The 20,627-nt window shown below is 42.0% G+C and overlaps 1 protein-coding gene across 1 annotated transcript in view; it reads right to left on the bottom strand.

The window, feature by feature from the left end:
- Positions 1-1,584: 1,584 nt before the first annotated feature.
- LOC145414836 (ubiquitin carboxyl-terminal hydrolase 48-like) overlaps positions 1,585-20,627 on the bottom strand; it is a 137,350-nt gene continuing 118,307 nt past the window's right edge. The window contains exons 22-23 of the mRNA XM_080284255.1: positions 3,606-3,670; positions 1,585-2,747 (exon numbers count right to left, since the gene is read on the bottom strand). Coding sequence (XP_080140381.1) covers position 2,747; positions 3,606-3,670 — 66 coding nt within the window. The 3' untranslated portion in view covers positions 1,585-2,746. The remainder of the gene's footprint in view (positions 2,748-3,605; positions 3,671-20,627) is intronic.

Genomic DNA, 20,627 nt, shown 5'->3' with positions numbered 1-20,627 from the left:
CTCCCTTCCGTACTGTTCTTACTAAAACAAATCACAGTTACAACAGGAAGGTGGCCGTAAGTCTGTCTGTGAATCAGGAATGAGGAAGGGGAGACTGGCGAGTTGAAGGCGGTGCTGGGAAGTTATCATTATGGATCTAGAGGAAGGACTTATACAATGAGTATAATGAATTACACAAACCCACATGCTGAAGCTATGTTTACTCAGGATGTGGGTTATCAATAATTCATCCACTAGAAATAAACACGGCACTGTGAAACGTGGCACAGTATAGAAGTAGGTGAGTGTCAGAAAGGTAATGAGTGTCAGAAAGGAGATGAATGTCAGAAAGAAAATGAAAGGGGAAAAAATGACACATGTTATTAGATAAGCAAGAGAAGTGAGTGATGAATGTAAGGAAGGAGGAAAAGAAGGTAAGAAAAAAATTATACCTCCATTTTAAAATTGTTTAGCCTGAGGATAAAACAAATTCTGCCCGACTAATACTCTCTTCAGGCATAAACACAATTTCAACATGTAAGCATAATTCTTGTATTTAAATGACTCACGACTCTATGAAATTAAAACACGAAAAGAAGGGGGATGGGGAGATGGAAGAGGAGAAACAAGAAAAAGAATGACGAACAGTGAGAAAGAGCAACAGTAATAAAGACGATTAGAAAGGATGACTGAAAAGGAGTATGAAGACTGTCAAGAAAAGAGAGAGGAGAAAAAAAACTAATGAAGTGAAGAGTTACATGTGATAAGTGAGTCAAGTGTTTGAAAAAGTTGTGCACATAAAAAGGCAGGTGAGAAAGTGTGATGTATGGATACGTTTCTAAATAATGATGCTAAAAAAGTGAACTGATTATAAATGTGTGTGTGTGTGTGACAGAGAGAGAGAGAGAGAGAGAGAGAGAGAGAGAGAGAGAGAGAGAGAGAGAGAGAGAGAGAGAGAGAGAGAGACGATGACAAGTAGAAAGCTATGGGTGAAAAATCAGGTGTAGTTCCAGTATGTCCTTATAGTTACTGAAGATAAACAAGATGCGGTTACATCGGTGTCACAAACAGCTGCAGAGACAAGTGAAAAACATTACTGGGGCACAGAGATGAACGAAAATACAGAATGAAGGCTGAGAATGGGGACACAGTAAAGATAAATGGATCAGTTTAGTAAGAGTGATGGAGTACAGATGGAAGATGAGTGGAAGAGCATTAAATAAAGATTAAGGGTAAGGTAGATAAGCGACAGTACTGAGATAATAGAAGTGTTTAGGAAAGACTGATATGTGTACAGTTCGAGGATAAGTAGAAGAGCTGGACAAAATGAGAATAAGTACCGTACAAAAGAAGGGTGAGCACCGTACAAGTGAAAGTGCTGAGGACAGACTGAAGGTGAGTTGAGTACAATGACAAGTGGAAGTGCTAAGTTTTGAGTGATAGTGAGTACAGTACAATATGTAATGTGGGGATACTTGCTGCACGTGAGGAAGGGAAGCTAATTAATCCTTCCTATACAATGACACCTTTTTCTTGGTATTTTTCTTGCTACCTACTTAAGATTTTACTACACTTGAGGAAGGCTCCTCGTAGCTGAAAGGAGGTTAATGAAGGCTAATCTAACCCTTGCAGTTAGAAGTCTTCCCTATGCTGAATAAAACCATCTAAAGGTAGCAAAATATAAAAAAAAAAGACATCATCGCAGAGAAAGGGTTGCGTAATGCTGCTGGGTGATATCGATGTCTGAGTAACATCAATATATATATATGGAGAACTGAAAACCATTATATTTCAGCTTGACATTCAGTGATTAAAGGCCAAATAATAGTTTACCATAATTAAAATTGGACTGAAACTGTCTTAAGAATGCTATTATTGTCTTTGTTCAGTGGCATCAACATTAATATCACCAGCAACTGATGTTATGACTACTGTTTCAACTTTACTATAGTTATTTTATTTAATTAGTTTTCGTCTGCAGTGCTACTTATCAACGTTTTCCCACTTCCTGCACTTCGTATTACCAATGCGTCAATTATACACCAAGATCTGCTTTTCCCACTAATCGCTTCTCATTATCACTAATTGCAAATCAGAAACACTTTTAAGTTTTTCTTTCCTATAGATTTCTTCATGTTTAGTACACCCAATTTCTCTATGTCATCACCTCTTTATCATATACTCGTATCGTTTCTTTTACGGCTCTCTCTTCTATTTTCCAAAGTCCGTGACCATTTCAACATCCACTTTCTCCGACGAATCAATTCTTACCGTATACCGTGCTTCCATGGTCTCTCTAGATTTCCCTCATGAAACCCTCTCTCTACAGATTCCGTCACCTTTCCACATCCACTCTACATACACCACCACCTTTATCTGTAAGGTATTCTTCCTTTTCACCTACTCCCTTAACCCTCCCTTTTCAGTTCTTGCCCACTTTTCTCCTCTGCGTAGTGACTCTCAGTTCTCTTCCCCACTCTTCCTCTTTACATCTACCCATTTCCCCCCATTCACCAATCCTCGTTTCCTTTGTTTCCCCCCTCTCTACACTGACTAACCACTCTCTTTTCTTCTCTTCTCTTCCTCTTCTCCAGTCTTCTCTCCCACTTATCCCTCGTCCTCTGCCCTTTCCTCCACCCCTCTCTCTAATGCCACTCTCCCTCTCAACCTCCCACTCTTAGCTTTCCTCCTGTCCCTAAACACATCCACATTAGACCACTCTCGTCCAAACCCAAGTCGAAATCGCCTCCTTCCTTGACATCTCGAATCTGTTGGAGGAAATACATGTTGAATAAGTAAATGCATATACTCTTACCTCTCCATTACCAAGCGTGTCTTCTATGCTGAATGAAAGGATGTGGTATAATGCAATAATATATCTGGTAATGATGGGGTTAATGGTGCCTGTCTAGCCACCTTTTCATTACCAGAGGTTTTTCTAAAGCTTTATAATGACATTTGGCAGGGACTAACATATAAGACATCATGGTACTGAAGGGGTTAAGGTCTATATAATCAGAACTAAAAGTAACTGCAAGACAATCTTGACCTAGTACTACGGATTACTTAGTCACAACAGCTACAGTTTGTACTAGTGAATAACAATGAACGCAACACTTCAAGGCACAAGATTATCCTTTACAATCCTTTACTAGTACTTCAATTGTTTCTGTATCTACGATAGTACCTTCAGCTTCATCGTAAACCCTCACTTCCAAAATAAACACTACTATTACTACCACTACTTGCATATTTTTTACTGTGATACTTACACAATCTCTTTCCTTTGTTTCTTTAACCACGTAAAAGTACAACTACCATAGTTAATAAAGCTACTCCTTTCATCTTTACTTCCAAAACTACAGCTAGTCTACTATCATCATCGCCACTGCTACTACTCGTGCCGTTCAACCTTACAATCACAACTATAAATACCACCACAGCTACCAAACCAACCTCCACCACCACAACTACGACAATAACAACCATAGCAACCATTACCATAACCAAAATTAGTAGTATACCGCCACTAACAGCTACCACAACTACCACCACCAATATAACTACTACAAATACTACCACTAACAGAACTACCATTACTACCACAACTACAATCATCAACGCACCAGTCTTCGTCCATCTCGTTGAACTCCACCACGCCGTCCCCAGCTGCTCTCTCCATGTCCTCTACCTGTTGACAAAAAAAACTGGCTTAGCACATAAAAAATATATATTTAAAACACACACACACACACACACACACACACACACACCAACAACAACAACATAAAAACACTCAGTACAAACAATATATGCAGACAACCTAAATGCAGCAAATAAAACAGCTACCCAAAATATACCATTAATGCAGAAGAAAAGAAAGAACAATGGAATATACGTCACGAAATCAATTTAAAAATTATGGTAAATGTCAAGAATTATAGAACACATGAGGCAAAAGAATCAATAAGAAAAGTTGAGTATAAATCCGTCTTAAATCTCATGCCCAAGTAAATGAGGAGGAAATACGAAAATACAAGCAAAATACAACAGCAGAAAAACCCTTGGAGCAGCATGACAATCTTCTCTGAGTGGCCCCAAACACAAGTGAGTTATGCTGACTGAGTGGCACTTGAACTGGATGTTGAGTTACAAGGATTGCACATTAGGCTATACGAAACTAGTATTTAACAGCCATATGTATGCCCAAGTAAAAATCATCTTACATCCAGTTCTCCAATATTAGTAATGATGATGATGATGATGATGATGATGTTTAACCAACATCCCCACCACAAAAAAAAAACGATAAAATAATAATAATAATAATTATAATGCCACGATGACAATAGTAAAATAATAATAATAATAATAATAATAATAATAATAATAATAATGCCACGATGACTATAACAGTAAAATAATATTAATACCTCTCATCCCTCCGAGCCAATCTCCATGCCTCATCCCTCACACCCCATCCCTATCTCTCCTTCCCTCATAAATATACACACAGCCTCCCCATCTCCAACTCTGGTCCCCAAGCGGCCTTACACATATATCTATTTTCTGGAGGTGTGTTATCAATCTTGGTGTGTTCTATTATTGCACACGTGTTTAGAGATAGACACATTCTGAAGTTCTCTCTCTCTCTCTCTCTCTCTCTCATTGCTGGTGTGAGAGCGAGTTCCCACGGGGTTTATGTGGCACTGTAGGAGAAGACGGGGTGGGAGGGGGGGAGGGAAGGGGACAAGGAGAGGAAGTGTGAGTAGTATGTAGTAAGTAGTTAACAGAGGGGGGGGGGATGTAGAAAACGGGAAGAAACTTTACTTGGTCTGTTTTCTGTTTCAACCTCTGAACCTTCTTCATTACATCTTTTTTCCTACCAAGCACCCTATATAATAAAGTAATAATAATAATAATAATAATAATAATAAAGGAAATCAGATCATTAGTGACGGAAATGAGGATGCTTGAGGAGTGAGAAGTAAAGCGAAAACAAGAAAAAGTGAAAAACAATAAATGAAGAACATATAAGGAGAAAAATAAAAAAATGATAACCCCTTCAATCCAAGGATGTTTTTATTATTGCATATTAGTTACCGTCAAAAAATTTAGGAGGGAGGAATAGAGGGAAAGGAGAAAAAAAAGATGGGAAGAAAAGAAGAGGTGGGAAGGAGAGAATGAGGGTTAACGGAGGAAGATGGAAAAGAAAGGCTGGAAGTTAAAAGGGGTAGAAAGAGGTACGGAGAAAGGGGCAGGGAGTTAAAGGGGCAAGGTGTTAAAGTGGCAGGGAGTTGAAGAGGCAAGGAGTTAAAGGGGCTGGGAGAAAGGGGAAGGGAGAAAGGGGAAGGGAGAAAGGGGAAGGGAGAAAGGGGCAGAGAGAAAGAGGCAGGGAGAAAGTGGAAGCTAAAAGGGACAGAGAGAAAGTGGAAGTTAAAAGGGGCAGGGAGAAAGTGGAAGTATACAGTGGGAAAGAAGAAGAAAAACGGGAGAGACAATGAATGGAGGAAGAAGAAACAGAGAGAGAAAGAGGAAGGTGAGAGATGAACATGATGAATGATAGAGGGACATGAAGAGCAGGAAGAGGAAGAAGACAGAGGTTAATAGCAGAAGAGGAGGAAGAGAAGGATAATAAGAGGAAGAAAGGACACAAGGGAAAGCAGGAGGATGAAGAAAGAACAGATAAAGGAGTATATGGACACGGAGAGAGAATGTGAAAGCAGGCAAAGGAGAAGAAGCACTGAGTAGGGACGGAAGGATGAAGAACAGGAAGAACAGGAGCAAGAACAGAGGGAAGGCCGCACTATGAAGACGAAGGACAGACGATGATGGATAGAGAGAGGATTAGGAAGGCAGGAAGAAGAAAGGAAAGAGAGAAGCTTAAGAAGAATAAAGAGATGGACTGACGAAAGAAAAAAAAGCCAAGAAGGAAAAAATACAGTTCAGACAGGATGATGGTAATGGATGAAAGATAGGAGTGGATCCTGGGTGAAAGAAAGAACGGAGGAGGAGGAGGAGAGGAAAAAAGGAAGGAAGAGAAGACGAAAGAGGAGGATGAACACTGAAGGGATAGGGAAAGAAGGACGATGAAAGGAGTGAGAAAAAGACAAAAGATGTTGGTCAAAAAGGATGATGATGGATGGAGGCTAGGAGTGGATGTGAGGAAGAAACGAGGGAGGAAGAGAGGACGATGATGGATGGAGGCTAGGAGTGGATGTGGCTAGCTGTGATGGACCCCCATGATGGATTCCCTCTTGGCTTGATGGCTCTTTACTCTTCACCTTCTCTACACATTTTCTTATTTTGATCTTTTCTTTCTACTTATCCCTCTCATACTATTATTCTACGTTAGTGTTTTCTACAGTGTCACATTTTTTTCCTTTCACTATGTACTGTGTATGAAGTTATTTTACTTTATTCTCACCACGGTTTACCACTTCAATAATTGTCTCAAGAGACTTCACGCAGTGAAGACGTTAACCATTTTGTGTGTGTGTGTGTGTGTGTGTGTGTGTGTGTGTGTGTGTGTGTGTGTGTGTGTGTGTGTGTGTGTGTGTGTGTGTGTGTGTGTGTGTGTTTGTGTGTGTGTGTGTGTGTGTATAGATAGATAGATAGATAGACAGACAGATCTGTATATATATTTACACCATATATATATATATATATATATATATATATATATATATATATATATATATATATATACACACCACTAAAATCTTACAATAGGAACACACAGTATACAATTTCGAAGACAATCCCAACCTCAACCTATATGAAAAATAAATGAGAGGTCAGAGCAGTGTCCGATGAAAAAGTACACTAAGAGAGAACAAAGAATACGTCAATTAAACACTTGCAATTTATGCTTTTTTTTTTCCCATCCTTTCATCAAACATTCCTCATCACTTCCTCACTGTCTTTCATCTCCTCCAATTACCATCTGTGTCATTTCCTGCCACGCCCTGTCACTTCCCAATGTCCCTCCCCCCGAATCACGCCATCCGAAGAAACAAGCTGCCATAGTCACGCCACTCACTATGCATTTGCTTTTTTCCTTCATTGCTGACCTCATTTCCTTATTAAACTCTCATCCTATTGGCATTTCCACAAGACACCTCCCCCTTTCCCTCCGTGTGTGTGTGTGTGTGTGTGTGTGTGTGTGTGTGTGTGTGTGTGTGTGTGTGTGTGTGTGTGTGTGTGTGTGAAAATACGCAATCTCTTTACTCACAGCAGAGGAACGTGTAGCTTTTTCCCTCGTTCAGAAAAAGAAAAACATATAATTACCTCATGTTCAAACACTCTCCGTGCCCCATATAAACACCGCCCTTCTTGTAAAAACACTAATAATAACTGAAAGAGAAAAAATATGAGAGAGAGAGAGAGAGAGAGAGAGAGAGAATTAACTAGTAAAGACAATCGAAAATCAGGAACTGAAGATTGAGAAGCGAGGTAATAATGGAGGGGGCTATAAGAAGATGAGGATATATTTATGCATGGGAGGTGACATGAAGGGGAAAGATGGAAGTAAAGCAAGATTTTCTTTTTTTAAGTGGAGGATAAAACGAGGGAAGGAATGGAGGGGGAAAGTCGAAATACAGGAAGCACAAAAAGAAAGAAAAAAAAAAGAAATAATATTAGACAAAAAAATCGTGATTGAAAAGAAAAGGAGGAAAAAAATGGTGAATACAAAATGAAAAAAGATGCAACTACGAGTAAATCTATAAGAAGGAAAATCTATGATAAGGACGACAATGAAGAGGGAAAGGGAGTTCAAAATATAGGGAACAAAAACTAAAAAATACTTTGGAATACAGATCGAAACCCGTTAATGAAAAGTTAGGTTAAAACGGCGATTGAAGAGAGAAAAACTGATACAATAAGTGGAAAGACGGATCTAAAAAATAAAAACTCGTATTGCTCTCATTTACCTAGTGTTTTATGACGCACGTAAGGGTCACTAATGAGAGGGAAGAAATAGTATCGAAATACGAAGAACAGTATTTGAAAATCTTTGAAACAAAGAAAAGTGCGAATGAAAAAAAATCAATAATAAGTGTGACGAAAAAAAGGGGGATGGCTGGCTTGAAATGAAGGTGACACAGAATGAAAAACTTTGGAACCCAGGAGAGAAAACCGTGACGCGAAAAATGTATAAAGAAGTTGGGAATGTGGATGAAAAAGGTGTATTTAAAGGATATGACAAGAACTGTGAAATATGGTAGCGAGGATGACGAGGGTAAGGGAATGGAGGGGGAAGGAAAGAAGAGGAAAGGGAGGGGAAGGGGGGAAAGGGAAGAAGGGAAGGGAATGGAAGGGCACGACTGTAAGGTGACGCCTAGACAGTTATGACGTACAAGGAGAAATCCCAATCTCTTATATCTTCCACTATGGTGCCAGCCGGAAGGAGAGAAGGGAGGAAAGAAGGAAGGAAAGGGAGGGAGAGAGACGTCACGAAAGAAGGAAGGAAGGAAGGAATTGAATTGAAGGGAGGTACGAGAAGATGAAACACATGAAAAGAGGATAACTGCAGTAAACGGGCTGGCTCACACTAATGCAGCTCCTTTAGAAGGGCGTGACCAAACTAGAAAAAAAAAAAAAAAAAAAAGGACTAAGACAAGGAAGAAAAAGGGCAGGTAAGGGAGAAAGGAGAATGGTGAGAGGAAGAATGGAAAGAAAAATAAATGAGGCAAAAAAATGAGAAGAAAGGTTGGAGAAGAGAGAGAGAGAGAGAGAGAGAGAGAGAGAGAGAGAGAGAGAAGCAAGGACGAAAGGAAGACTGGAGAATAAACTACAGAAGGTAATAATGGGATGCAGGGAGGATCATATGAGGGTGAAGGGAACGTAGCAAGAAGGGTAATAAATTGGGAAAAGATGGATAACTGCAGGAAGAAGAAAATGAAAAGAACGGGAAAGAGGATAACAATGTGAAAAGAAATCAGTAACTAAACCCTTCTCTACCATGATGCCTTATTTAGTTTATTCTTTTTACTGTCAAACGATTTCATTCCGGTTTGGAGAATTCGTCAGTAATTTAAGGGGGTAAAGGAATGCTGTATCTAATCCCCACTAGTTCGAGAAATCCCTCTAAACTGAATAAAATCGTCTTGAGAGAAAAAGGGTGATACAAGATGGGGAAGGTTGAGAAAGGATGCAAATAAAGAAAATGGAGAGGGGATAGTGGGTTGAGAGGGTGGAAAGACGTGGAGAAAGACAGTGACGAAGAAGGGATGGAGGGATGCAGAGTGGAGAGGGGAGGCTGGGAAGAGAGAAGAATAAAGAATGGAGGAATGGAGATAAGGGATGGAAGAAAGTAGAGATGAGAGAAGCGGGGATAAATGGTGGGAAATGAGCAAGAAAAATGGATGTCAGAAAGTGAAGAAAAGAAGGAGGGAAAAAAGGGGAGAAGAGTGGATGAAAGGGAGAGAGTGGAGAAAGGGAGGCTGAACTGTAGAAAGGAGGGCACGGTACAGAAAGAAGTGTAAGTGTATGGATGGGAGCGAGTGGAAAGGAAGGGGTATAAGAAAAGAATGTAGAGGCAATGGAAACTAAAGGTACCGGTAAATAAAGAAGGCAATGGAAGGTGGAGAGAGAAGACTAATCTGGCATACAGAGGGTGGAGAGGGTACTGGGGGCATGGGGGAGGGAGAGAGAAGAGGGAGGGTGGAAGGAGCAAGGCGAGGAGGGTGGAGGGAGAGAGAAGAGGGAGGTGTGTGGAGCATTAGTGTGGCACGGTGTGGTGATGGTGGTAATGGTGCCTGACGCCGGGTGTGCTAATGCCACACCAAGACACACCCGGACACCACTACCACCACCGGCTAAAGGATCGCTCTATGATGGAAGGCCGCCTCGTATGGGTGAGTGGGTGCGTGGCTGGTGAGGAGTGTGTTCTTGGTACGGATACAACCCCACAAAAACGAAAAAATAAAGACAAAATATAAACAATCAATAAATATGAGTGCATGAATAAATAAAAATCAGTTAAAGTAAATAAAATATGTGAGGGGAGTGTGTTCTTCGTGGACAAAGTGAAATAATAAACAATAAAAAATAACAAAATACAACGAGGATCACTAAAATAAAGTTCAAGTCGCATCACCATTGCCACCTTCATCTCTGTATCTCCCATCTTCGTCTGCTTGGCTCTCTCTCTATCCTTTCCATAGAAAGCGTGCAGTAAGACAGGTTCATATTCTCTCTGTTTTTCTCTCTTTCTCTTATCACATCTTATCTATGCACTATCATCTCGTTTGTCTCTACTATCCCCACCAGCTTTGTTTTTCTCTCTTTCATCTCGCAAACAGTGTGTGTATGAGTAAAGAACATAATCTTTGGAAGGACGTGAGGTTAGTTGTTACCACAGCCTTCCTTGCCATAATAATTTAGATACAGAAGTGTCAACAGAGAATAAAACATGTTAAATTCCTAAGGCGTCGCATATAAAATGAGAGACAAGTGCTTATGAAGAAATGTGTGTGTGTGTGTGTGTGTGTGTGTGTGTGTGTGTGTGTGTGTGTGTGTGTGATCACACATTTTCATGTCGGTGAAATACAAACTAGGAGGCGACACTTTCAGCAGACACACGAATAAAGTTAGTATCCACATATAACACTAAACGTCACTAGATATTAGACCACAGTTAGTACACAAATATAAATGTCGGTAGATGTTCAGCAGGAGTTAGTATACGAATATATTACGGAAAACGAGGGTAAATATAACTGCCCTGTGAACACTTCTAATTTGTGCTTCCGCTGCCGGCTATTAGAGGTGAAGGGGGTTGTCATCTCCATCACCCGTCACCCGCCATTGCACGCTCTCTCACCTCTAGCTTCTTCTTGCTCCTGATTTCTTATCGCCCAACAACACAGCATCCCTTGGCTTCTTCCTCCACACGGCATCCCTTCACATTCTCCTCCTCCTCTTCTTTCCTCTTCTCGTCTGGTGTTTTTATCGTTCACTTTGTCTAACCCCCCTTCCACTGAGTAATTCGTAGTTCATCCCCATCTTATAAATCCTTTCCCAAAAACTTAGCCAAAATCATCTCGTTCTCTGCATCTTCTTCGGCGTTTTTGTTTTTATCGTTCACTGTCTCTCGCCCTCCTTCCGCTGACTAATTCCTCGTTCATCTTCACCTTCTTTGAAATTCTGTTCCCCCACTCCTAAGTTCCTTCTCACAACTTTAATCAAACTCATCTCGTTCCTCGCGTCTTTCTCTTCGATCTTTTTTATCACCCATTTTGTCTCTCCCTCTTCTTCTGACTGATTCCTCGTTCATCCTCATCTTTGAAAATTTGCAGCCTCCTTCAAATTCTTTACCCCTCACTGCCCACAACATCAATTCTTTTCCTACACACTCGTATCTGTCATCTTCCCTTTTCTTTGCTCTTAGGTCCTATCTTCCTCATGTATTTCACTTCTGCTAAATCATAATTCACCTCCATCGCCTTTGAAAATCCTCCACCCCTCCCAAACCGCTTGCTCCCCCTTCAGAAGTCCTTGTGGCTGTCCCAAATTTCTTCTCACTGCCTCAGCATCTTTCTTCACATTCTTTCTGTCTGGGATTTAGCGTTTACTCTGCCCCACCCTCTTCCGCATACTAATCTTTGGTTCACTCAAATCTTCTATGTAAATATGCTCTTTCTTCTTACATCCCCCCTATCCGAACCCCTCAAACCTAGGTCTCTTTCACATTCACTATTATTTACCATTTTCCTTCGTCTTGTTTGCTCTCTTGTGTTACTTCTTTGAAAATCTACCTCCTTCCTACATTCCTCCTCCCTGCCGAATTCTCTTACTGGAAACAATCGTTTTCCTTGACTTCTTCCTTTGCTTTCCACCTTTCAAATCCCCCTTGTATTCTCTTCTGATGACTAACAACTCCTGGTTCATTGTATGTACTGTATCGTATTTATGTTAACAAAATACCCTATCAATGTCTGATCCGATACGGATAAAAATTGGCACAAACGCTGTGTGTGGGAGATCTGGGATGTAGTGATTCAATTTTGGTGCAGATCACTCAAACCTTCGAGGTCACAGATCTAGGTCAAAGTTCAGAATGAGGCGTTATCTCGTGAATGCCTGATCAGATAAGAATCAAAACTGGCAGATACACTGCGTGTGGGTGATTTGATTTTGGTGCAAATCTATCTAATGCATGGGTCAAGCTTAATGGCTCTGGGTGTGGCGTTAGCTCAAGACGGCCTGATCCGATTTAGATCACAGTTCGCACTTGCATTGTGTGAGGGGACGGGAAGAAACGATTTAACTTTGGTATATGTCGACCAAAAGTCAAGGTCACGAGTCCAGGTCAAAAGTCAGACAGCGGCATTGCTGTGCTCTCAGATTATCTACTTTAGTTTTTCTCCACTTACTCAGTTTCAGTTTTTCCTACATATTCCACCGCTAATTCTCTATTCGTCCCCACAATCTCTTTTGAAAACGCGGTCCTCTTCCTTAATCCTTTCTCACGACTCGCTCACTCTCTTAAAAGCTAACATCTGCCATTTTCCTTGTTCTTTGTTTCAATCTTCTGCATTCTAGAGTCATTTTTTCCAACTCTTTAGCTCCTTATTATACTGGCTCTCTCACTATTACCGCCCAGCAGTCCCATTTATCCTCCCATTCCCTCTGTCCTCCATCCTTTCTCTCTCTTCCTCCCTCTTCCCTTTACCTTCCCCACCCAACTTCACCATACTCTTCCAATTCTTCCTTTACCCTTCCTTCCCAACGATACCATATCCATCCCACTCCCCTTCACCTTTCCTCCTTTCTCTCATTCCCTTTCCCCTCCCGACCTTACAGTTCTATAGACAATATATTCTAGTCACATTCCCACCATCCTAAACCTCTTAACTCTACAACACACAATAGTTTCCATTCTTCATACCTCCCTGGACATAATACAGCAATCCCATATCTTCCTCATCCCTTTTTTATATTTTACTCGTACAATGCAAACTCCTTATATATAATACAGTATATAGCCTCAATATAACACCCAACTGAGTTCAAAGCAGCGAAATGGTTCTTGACACAACTACTGCGACTGTGGACTGAGTGAAGTGGAGTGGGGTGAGTGGGGTGGAGTGGGGTGAGTAGAGTGGAGTGGGTCTGAGTGACAGGTAGAGTGGCAGGTGTGACAGCCATCAAGCCCACACGATGCACAGTGATTAATGACAGGTGTTACGCTCACTACGTTATAATCCGAACCACCTTAAGTAACTAACCATTCACTCGATTACCCATATTTTTGCACGAGACCGCACACATTCTCTCTCTCTCTCTCTCTCTCTCTCTCTCTCTCTCTCACACACACACACACACACACACACACACACACACACACACACACAATTCATACACTTCATGGTACTCATTCCCTCGTAAATCGCTCTCAGACCATCCCATACTTCACACAACTACTCATTTCAACTCATTCACGTACACTCACTCACTCTCACACGCATCCAAACCCAAACACACGATTTCTGTGTCACTGTATTTAAGTGTGTGTGTGTGTGTGTGTGTGTGTGTGTGTGTGTGTGTGTGTGTGTGTGTGTGTGTGTATTTATGTTTAAGTATCCGTGTGTATGTGTATGTATGTATGTATGTGTTCCCCCTTCTCTCTCTCTCTCTCTCTCTCTCTCTCTCCATTTGTTGTGAGAGTGGTGTTGGGAGTATCATCTAAAACACATCAGGTTATACCAAGCGCGGGGGTGTTGTGACAGCTCCGGGGTGTTCACTGGAGATTGGAGTGGGAGAGGGGAGAGAAAGGAAATAAGGGGAAAAAAGGCAGGAGGAATGATGTAAAGGAAAGGAAGAAAAGAAGGTAAGGTAATGATTTAAGGGAAGAAGGTAAGAGGAATGATGGAACGGCAAGAGGAAAAAAAAAGAGGGAATGGGAACAGAGGAAAGAAGGTAAGAGGAATGATTGAAAGGGATGGAAGGAAAACAGGTAGGGTAATGATTTAAGGGATGAAGGTAAGAAGGTAAGAGGAATGATGGAACAGGAAGAGAGGAATGAAAGTAGGAGAAATAATGGAAAGGGAACACAGGAAAGCAAAGGAAAGGGTGCAGGGGAAAAGAAGGGGACAAGGAAGAGGAGAAAAGGGAAATGATGGAAACTGTAGGCATGAGTAAATTTGAAAGACTAAACGAAAAAAATAGCAAGAAGAGAGGGCAGGAAATTTTAAAGAGCAAATGCAGAAAGTTGGGATAAAAGATATAAAAGAAAAAGGGCGATAAATAAGTCTACGAGGCAAAAACCAATTACTAATAACAAGGAAAAGAGAAACAGACTGCATGTGCCGTCAAAGTGCAAGGACCATGTTGCAAGACAATGGGATGAAATACAAAAACAATATACAGTAAATAAAGGAAATATAGACGAAACTAAAGAAAAGGGAAAACACTTAAAGTAAACTGATAATGAGGCTCCAGAAACAATGGAGAAAATAAAACGGGAGGCGAATCTAGACCTGTAACACGTCGGTTAAAGAAGCTCCCTAACACCTCTTCCTTAGCGATTTATTGTGCTTATTACACTCTGCCGTCTTCTTCTGTCTGTGTTTCCTAAATCATCCCAATATCTCTGTACTCAACATATATAGCGTGCAAAACAATAGTAGCCAGCCGTGCCCAAAAATAAATCGCTGAGAAAGAGGCGTTAGGGAGCTTCCTTAACCGCCGAAAATAGGGTCCCAATCACAAGAATAAGAGCGAGGAAACAAGAGGGGAAACGAGGGAAAGAAACAAAATCATGGCAGTCAGAAAAATGAGTTATCAGGAAAGGATGACTAAGCGTATGATATTGTAGAGAAAGAAACTGAAAGAATACATGAAGGAAGGCGGCTTGGAGTGGCCGGAGAGAGAGAGAGAGAGAGAGAGAGAGAGAGAGAGAGAGAAAGGGGGGAAGGTTATCGTTGGCGTGATGTGTGCATGAAGTCTGAAATTTGTGTGACATGGTAAACGTGATTACAGGAAAATGGAAATGGAAGGAAAAAATGTGAAGAAATTAATGAAACAGGAGAAAACACACAAATATAGACGACTAAAAACCTGATAAATGAGACTGAAAAAGATAAATGTCCTATAATAAAAGTGAAGATGATCAAAGTCCATAAATGAGAGTGAAGAAGAATTCCATAAAAAAGAAAGTGAACAAAATCAAAGTCCTAAAATAAGAATGAAGAAGATAGGGGACAGCTTGAGAACAGTAACAAATAGCGAAATGATGGTACAATACATGAAAACAGTCTCATCTTAAGGTTCTGGAATTTACATCTCAAGTCGAACCATCTGAGACATGTTTTGGTCTATGTAAGAATTTCGTAGGATTTAGTATATTGGTAAAATTAGAAGATTGTTTTGTCCCTTACTGCACGTTACATTAGATCAAAGGGATGCAGACCATAACATAAAGGAGTCAATAATGATGATAATAATAATAATAATAATAATAATAATAGTAATAAATCTGATGAAAAAGAATAAGAAAGGAAGTTTGAAAATGAATGTGTGTGTGTGTGTGTGTGTGTGTGTGTGTGTGTGTGTGTGTGTGTGTGTGTGTGTGTGTGTGTGTGTGTGTGTGTGTGTGTGTGTGTGTGTGTGTGTGTGTGTGTGAGAGAGAGAGAGAGAGAGAGAGAGAGAGAGATGGGAGGGGGGGAGGGAGGTGTCGTCTAGCCCCTGTCATTAGTGGACTTTTTGTGCGCGTGTCGGGAGAGGGGGAAGGGGTGCAGGGGTGGAAGATGAGGGGTGAGAGAGAGGAGAAAGAGTGGGGGGGGGGGGAACCTGGGTGGAGGGTGAGGGGCTGCAAGATGAGGGGCGAAAGTGAGGGGAGAGACTGAGGAAACACGGTGAAGGGTGGAGGAGGGTGAAAGATGAAGGGTGAAATGAGGGGGAGAGAGGAAAGACGGGTGGAGAGCATGAGGACTGGACGATGAGAGGAGGAAAGGGAACCCTGGTGGAAGATTTAGGTATGAGAATATGAGGGAGTGAGGTTGAAGGAAGGGATGAACTAAGGGTGGCTGGAAGGATAAGGGCAGGCGATGAAGCGTGAGGGGAAGGAGGGGGAACAGGGACAATGGTAAGGAGAGTGGAAGATGACGGTGATGAGGTGAGAAGTGAGAGGGTGAGGTCTGAAAATGGTGAAAGGGTGAGAGGGATAAGGTGTGGACAGTGAGGTCGAAAGGAGTGAATGGGTGAGTGGTGAGAGGGAGGTGAGAGGGGAATGGTTAAGGGTGAAGGTGTGAAGAGTGAGAAAAATAGTGAGAGGTATGGGGATAAGAAGGCAGTGAATGGGTGAGAAATCAAAGTACGAGAATGAAGTGAATGAATGAGAGAGGTGAAAGGGGTGGAAAACTAGTGAATGAGGGAGAGGTGAGGGACTGAATGGGTGTGAGAGGTGAAACAGTGTAGCGAGGGAAAGGACGGATGGAGTGTAAAAGATAAAGGGTCTTGTAAGGGGAAGGCAAAAAAAGAGGGTACAGTGAGGGGAAGGGAAAATGAGGAACGATGCGAGGAGACTATGGGTACACAGACAGGCGGGTGTAGGTGCAGCTGTGAGGGGATGATAGAGGAAATAAGGAACTGTGTCTTCGTGATTCTAAGACTTTATTTAAGGTTTCGCACTCGTATTTAATTCTCTCACCCACTCCATACCACGACGTCTTTGCTTATTACTGCTGTCTCCAAGCGTGAGTTCAGCTTTATAGATACTTTCTGACCTTATGGGCACTCGAGTACCTCTTACTTCGCTCTTGATTTGGCATATTACACCATAAAGTCATATTACCTGAATTCTTCTTATCTCCACAGGGATTTAACCTGCTTACAAGAGACTATTCGAATTGGAGAGGCTGGAGAGCAAGTCCAATAATCGTTTCACTATCTGGGGACTTTCTTAAGCTAAAGAAATCGTTCTGTTGAAGTCTGATAAACTAAAAACAAACAAAAGCACATCACCGTACTAGAGATAGTAATATTCTTCCGACATAGTATGCATTGCAAATTACAAAAAGAACCGAATTTTGATCTTGTTTTGTTGTACTTGTCTTATTATAACAGAAAAGATATTTACTACCCAATGATCAAAGGCCTCGCTTGAGCCATTAGATGTGCCGCAGTGTCTTCTCCTTTACAGAAAAGTGAAGAGTAAGGGAAAGGAACGAAAATTCAGGAGCAAGAGAATAATAATATAAAAAAAAACATGAGGGGTGCGAGAAAGGAGTAACACGAGAGAGGGAAGAGAGACGTGTAACGTGAGGAAGACGAAAGAAAGTGAGAGGTGTGGAAGGAGGAAAATAGCGAGGAGACAGAGAGAAAAACGTGAGGAAAGAAAAATGAGGATGGGAAAAGAAACGTGAGGGGCGGGGAAAGTGAGAGGGGGGGGGGTAGGGAAAAGTGAGGAGAAAAAGAAGGGCAAAGAAAGCAAAGGAATGGAAGTGTGAGAGAGACAGAGGAGAGAAAGAGTAAACTGAGGGGTAATGATGAGCGGAGGTAGAGGAACCAAGACAGGGTGAAAAATGTGTGAGAAAAGGAGAGAGTAATCTGAGAGGTAGTGAGGGGGTGCAACGGATGGGAGGGAAAGAGAAGGACAGGAGTGAGGCGGGGCGAAGGTACAGAGGAAAAAGGAGGAGGGAAGGAGGGAAAGAAGGAGAGGGGAAGGTAGGGAGGGGGAGCCAGGACGTCTATCAGCCTCCCCACCCCCGTCTGATAAGGCCGACACCCTGACAACTGGATAATGCTGCAGGCGTTATCAACCCCCATGATATTGGAACCTGTCACCCAGCATCCCTGGCCCACTGCCCTTACCCGCCATCGCCTCCTCTCTCCTGCCCTGGCCTACCTTGTCCTACTTTGTCCTGCCCTACCTTGCCCTGTTCTGTCTTCCTTACCTTGCCCTGCTCTGTCCTGTCCTACCTTGTCCTGCCCTGTCTTACCTTGCCCTGCTCTGTTCTATCTTGTCCTGGTTTGTCCTGTCCTGCTGTGTTCTGCCCTACATATCCTGCTCTATCCTATCTTGCCTTCCTCTGTTCTCTCTTGTCCTGCTCTGCTCTGTCCTACCCTACCCAGTCCTGCTCTGTCCTTCCTATCCTGCTTTCTCTGCCCTCATTCGCCTCGCACTCCCCTAACCTGTTCAGCCCTGCCGTGTCCAGTTATGCCCTAAAGTACTCAACCCTGTCCTGTTCTGCCCTGCCTTGCTTGGTCATGCATTCCTCTGTCCTGTCCGACCACTTTTTGCTCTACTCTTTCCTCCATTGCCCTACTCTCTTTTGACCTCTGTTCTGCTATGTCCTGCCTTTTTCAAAATCATCCTGCTCTGCCCTACCCTGCTTTGTTATGTCCAATCCCTTGTATCCTGCCATGGCTGAACTCTACCCTGCTCTAAGCTGCCCTGCCCTGCCATGTCCTACTCAGTACCCCCCTGTCCAACCATATTAAACACACACACACACACACACACACACACACACACACACACACATCTCGCCTTCCTCGCACACAACTGAGATCACATCCTAGTCAAGCACCCTGCTATATTTACGAGGGACGGATGGCTGGTGATGATGCAACTGTGTGTGTGTGTGTGTGTGTGTGTGTGTGTGTGTGTGTGTGTGTGTGTGTGTGTGTGTGTGTGTGTGTGTGTGTGTGTGTGTGTGTGTGTGTGTGTGTGTGTGTGTGTGTGTGTGTGTGTGTGTGTGTGTGTGTGTGTGTGTGTGTGTGTGTGAGAGAGAGTAACGATGTGCAGGTTGGTGAATGTGGCGTATTACCTGCTGCGAACCGATACAAAGAATACAGTATATGAAAGGTATGTAGATGAAACAGAAGCATGTAATTCCTACTACTGTTTTGCCAACCTGTCTCTGTATTCTGCTTATTCGATTGCAAATAGGTGAAATTACGATGACTGATGATGATGATAAGTGTGGTGGTTTTGGTAGTGGTGGTAGTGGTGGTGGTGGTGGTGATGATATGCAGGGTATGTTGTGATGAAAATGTTGCAAAAGTGGCGCAATACGGTGTAAATATGATACAGGGTGGAGACTGTGTTGTGTATTATCTGATATGCTTAGCGAGGTCTTGTGTGCATGTGTGGTCCCCAGGGCAATTCATGGTATGCGATGCAGTGTAGTGTATATGATAAGCATGTAGTATAATGGATGGGAGGTTGTATGGTAGATACTTAACCCCTTCAGCTCGAGGCTGTCATGTATACTGTATTTTTGCTACGGTACTTCTAGACTACTTCATTTTGCTTTGAGAATCCTGGCGCAGTGAAGAGAACAAAACCTTTTCCATCAAACCCCTCCAATGAGAAAAAGGTCCCCACAGCTAAATAAGTCAAGTTGTAGGGGGGGGGGGGAATAAAAGAAATTTATGTTCTCTGACTGACAAGGTTAATCAGTGTGTTTCTGGAATAAACCAATATTCACGATTGTATTAGACGGTGTGCATAACTACCTTAATAAGTCGCATATCCTAGTGTATCACCCACGTAACTATGAACACTTTCACTCCACTTTCCTATTAAAAGATTTTTCACCACCTACAGTAACGCAATGAAACTGTAAAAAAAAAATCTCTTACTCTAATAATAATCTCTCACACAACAAAATTCTTGAATTTACGTACCAATATCATCATCACCATCATCATCATCACCATCATCATCATCATCATCATCACCCTAATTCTTTTTCTCAATAATAAATGGAGGAGCGAAAATGATGGCTAATAATACCCCAAGCTCGACAACAGCGCGAAGGAGATGAAGGAAACAAATAAGCGAAGGACATGGAGTTTTTCCTTCAGTCTCTCCACCCGCTGTGATTGAGAAGAAAAATTATCCTCACAAGATGCTGTCAAGGTTATATGAGGAAGTGAGCGCTACGAGAAGAGCGGGGGGGGAGGGAGGAGGAACTGTGAGAAAGGAAAAGGAAGGGGAAGGGAGATGAAGATGGAAGAGGAGAAAAAAGATGAGGGGTAGGGAGAAGAGGAGAGGGAAAAATGAAGCAAGAAGAGAGGGGAGACGGAAAATGGAGGAACAGATTAACAGTGTGAGTGAGGAAGACAGTGAGTGCAGGGGAAAATAAAGGAAGAGTGAGAAATTTCGAAAGGAGGGCCAAAAAATGTTCGAAAGAAGATGGAGAGAAAAACGATGAGGAGAAATATACAGAACACAGGAAGATGGGGACGCAAAGGAGTAAGTAAATAAGGGAAGAAGGGGTGAGGGGAACCAAGAAGCACCGAGAGGAGAAAGATAGGGATGAGAGGAAAAAAATATGAGTCAAAAGTGTGTAAGTGAAAACAATGTTGGAACAAATACATGAGGCTTATGACAGTTGATAGATACTGATGGATAGATAAAAAGACATACAGACTACTGAAACACACACACACACACACACACACACACACACACACCTGAGCCTAGCCCCAGTACCAACAAATAGCTACCATAACGACCCTCACTCAGTCACACCTTGCTTGTTCTCTCTCTCTCTCTCTCTATCTCTATCTCTCTCTCTCTCATTCCTTTACTAAATACTGTACTCAGGTTTTAATCTAAGTATGTTAAATTTTTGTTTGCCGTACTTCATGTACCTCCTCTCTCTCTCTCTCTCTCTCTCTCTCTCTCT

Source organism: Coenobita brevimanus, chromosome 101, assembly GCF_032717465.1.
Source record: "Coenobita brevimanus isolate Jiangsu-jjx chromosome 101, ASM3271746v2, whole genome shotgun sequence".
Classification (NCBI taxonomy): domain Eukaryota; kingdom Metazoa; phylum Arthropoda; class Malacostraca; order Decapoda; family Coenobitidae; genus Coenobita; species Coenobita brevimanus.
Note: the sequence above shows the minus strand (reverse complement) of the source record. Positions and strands in the feature narration are given on the sequence as shown.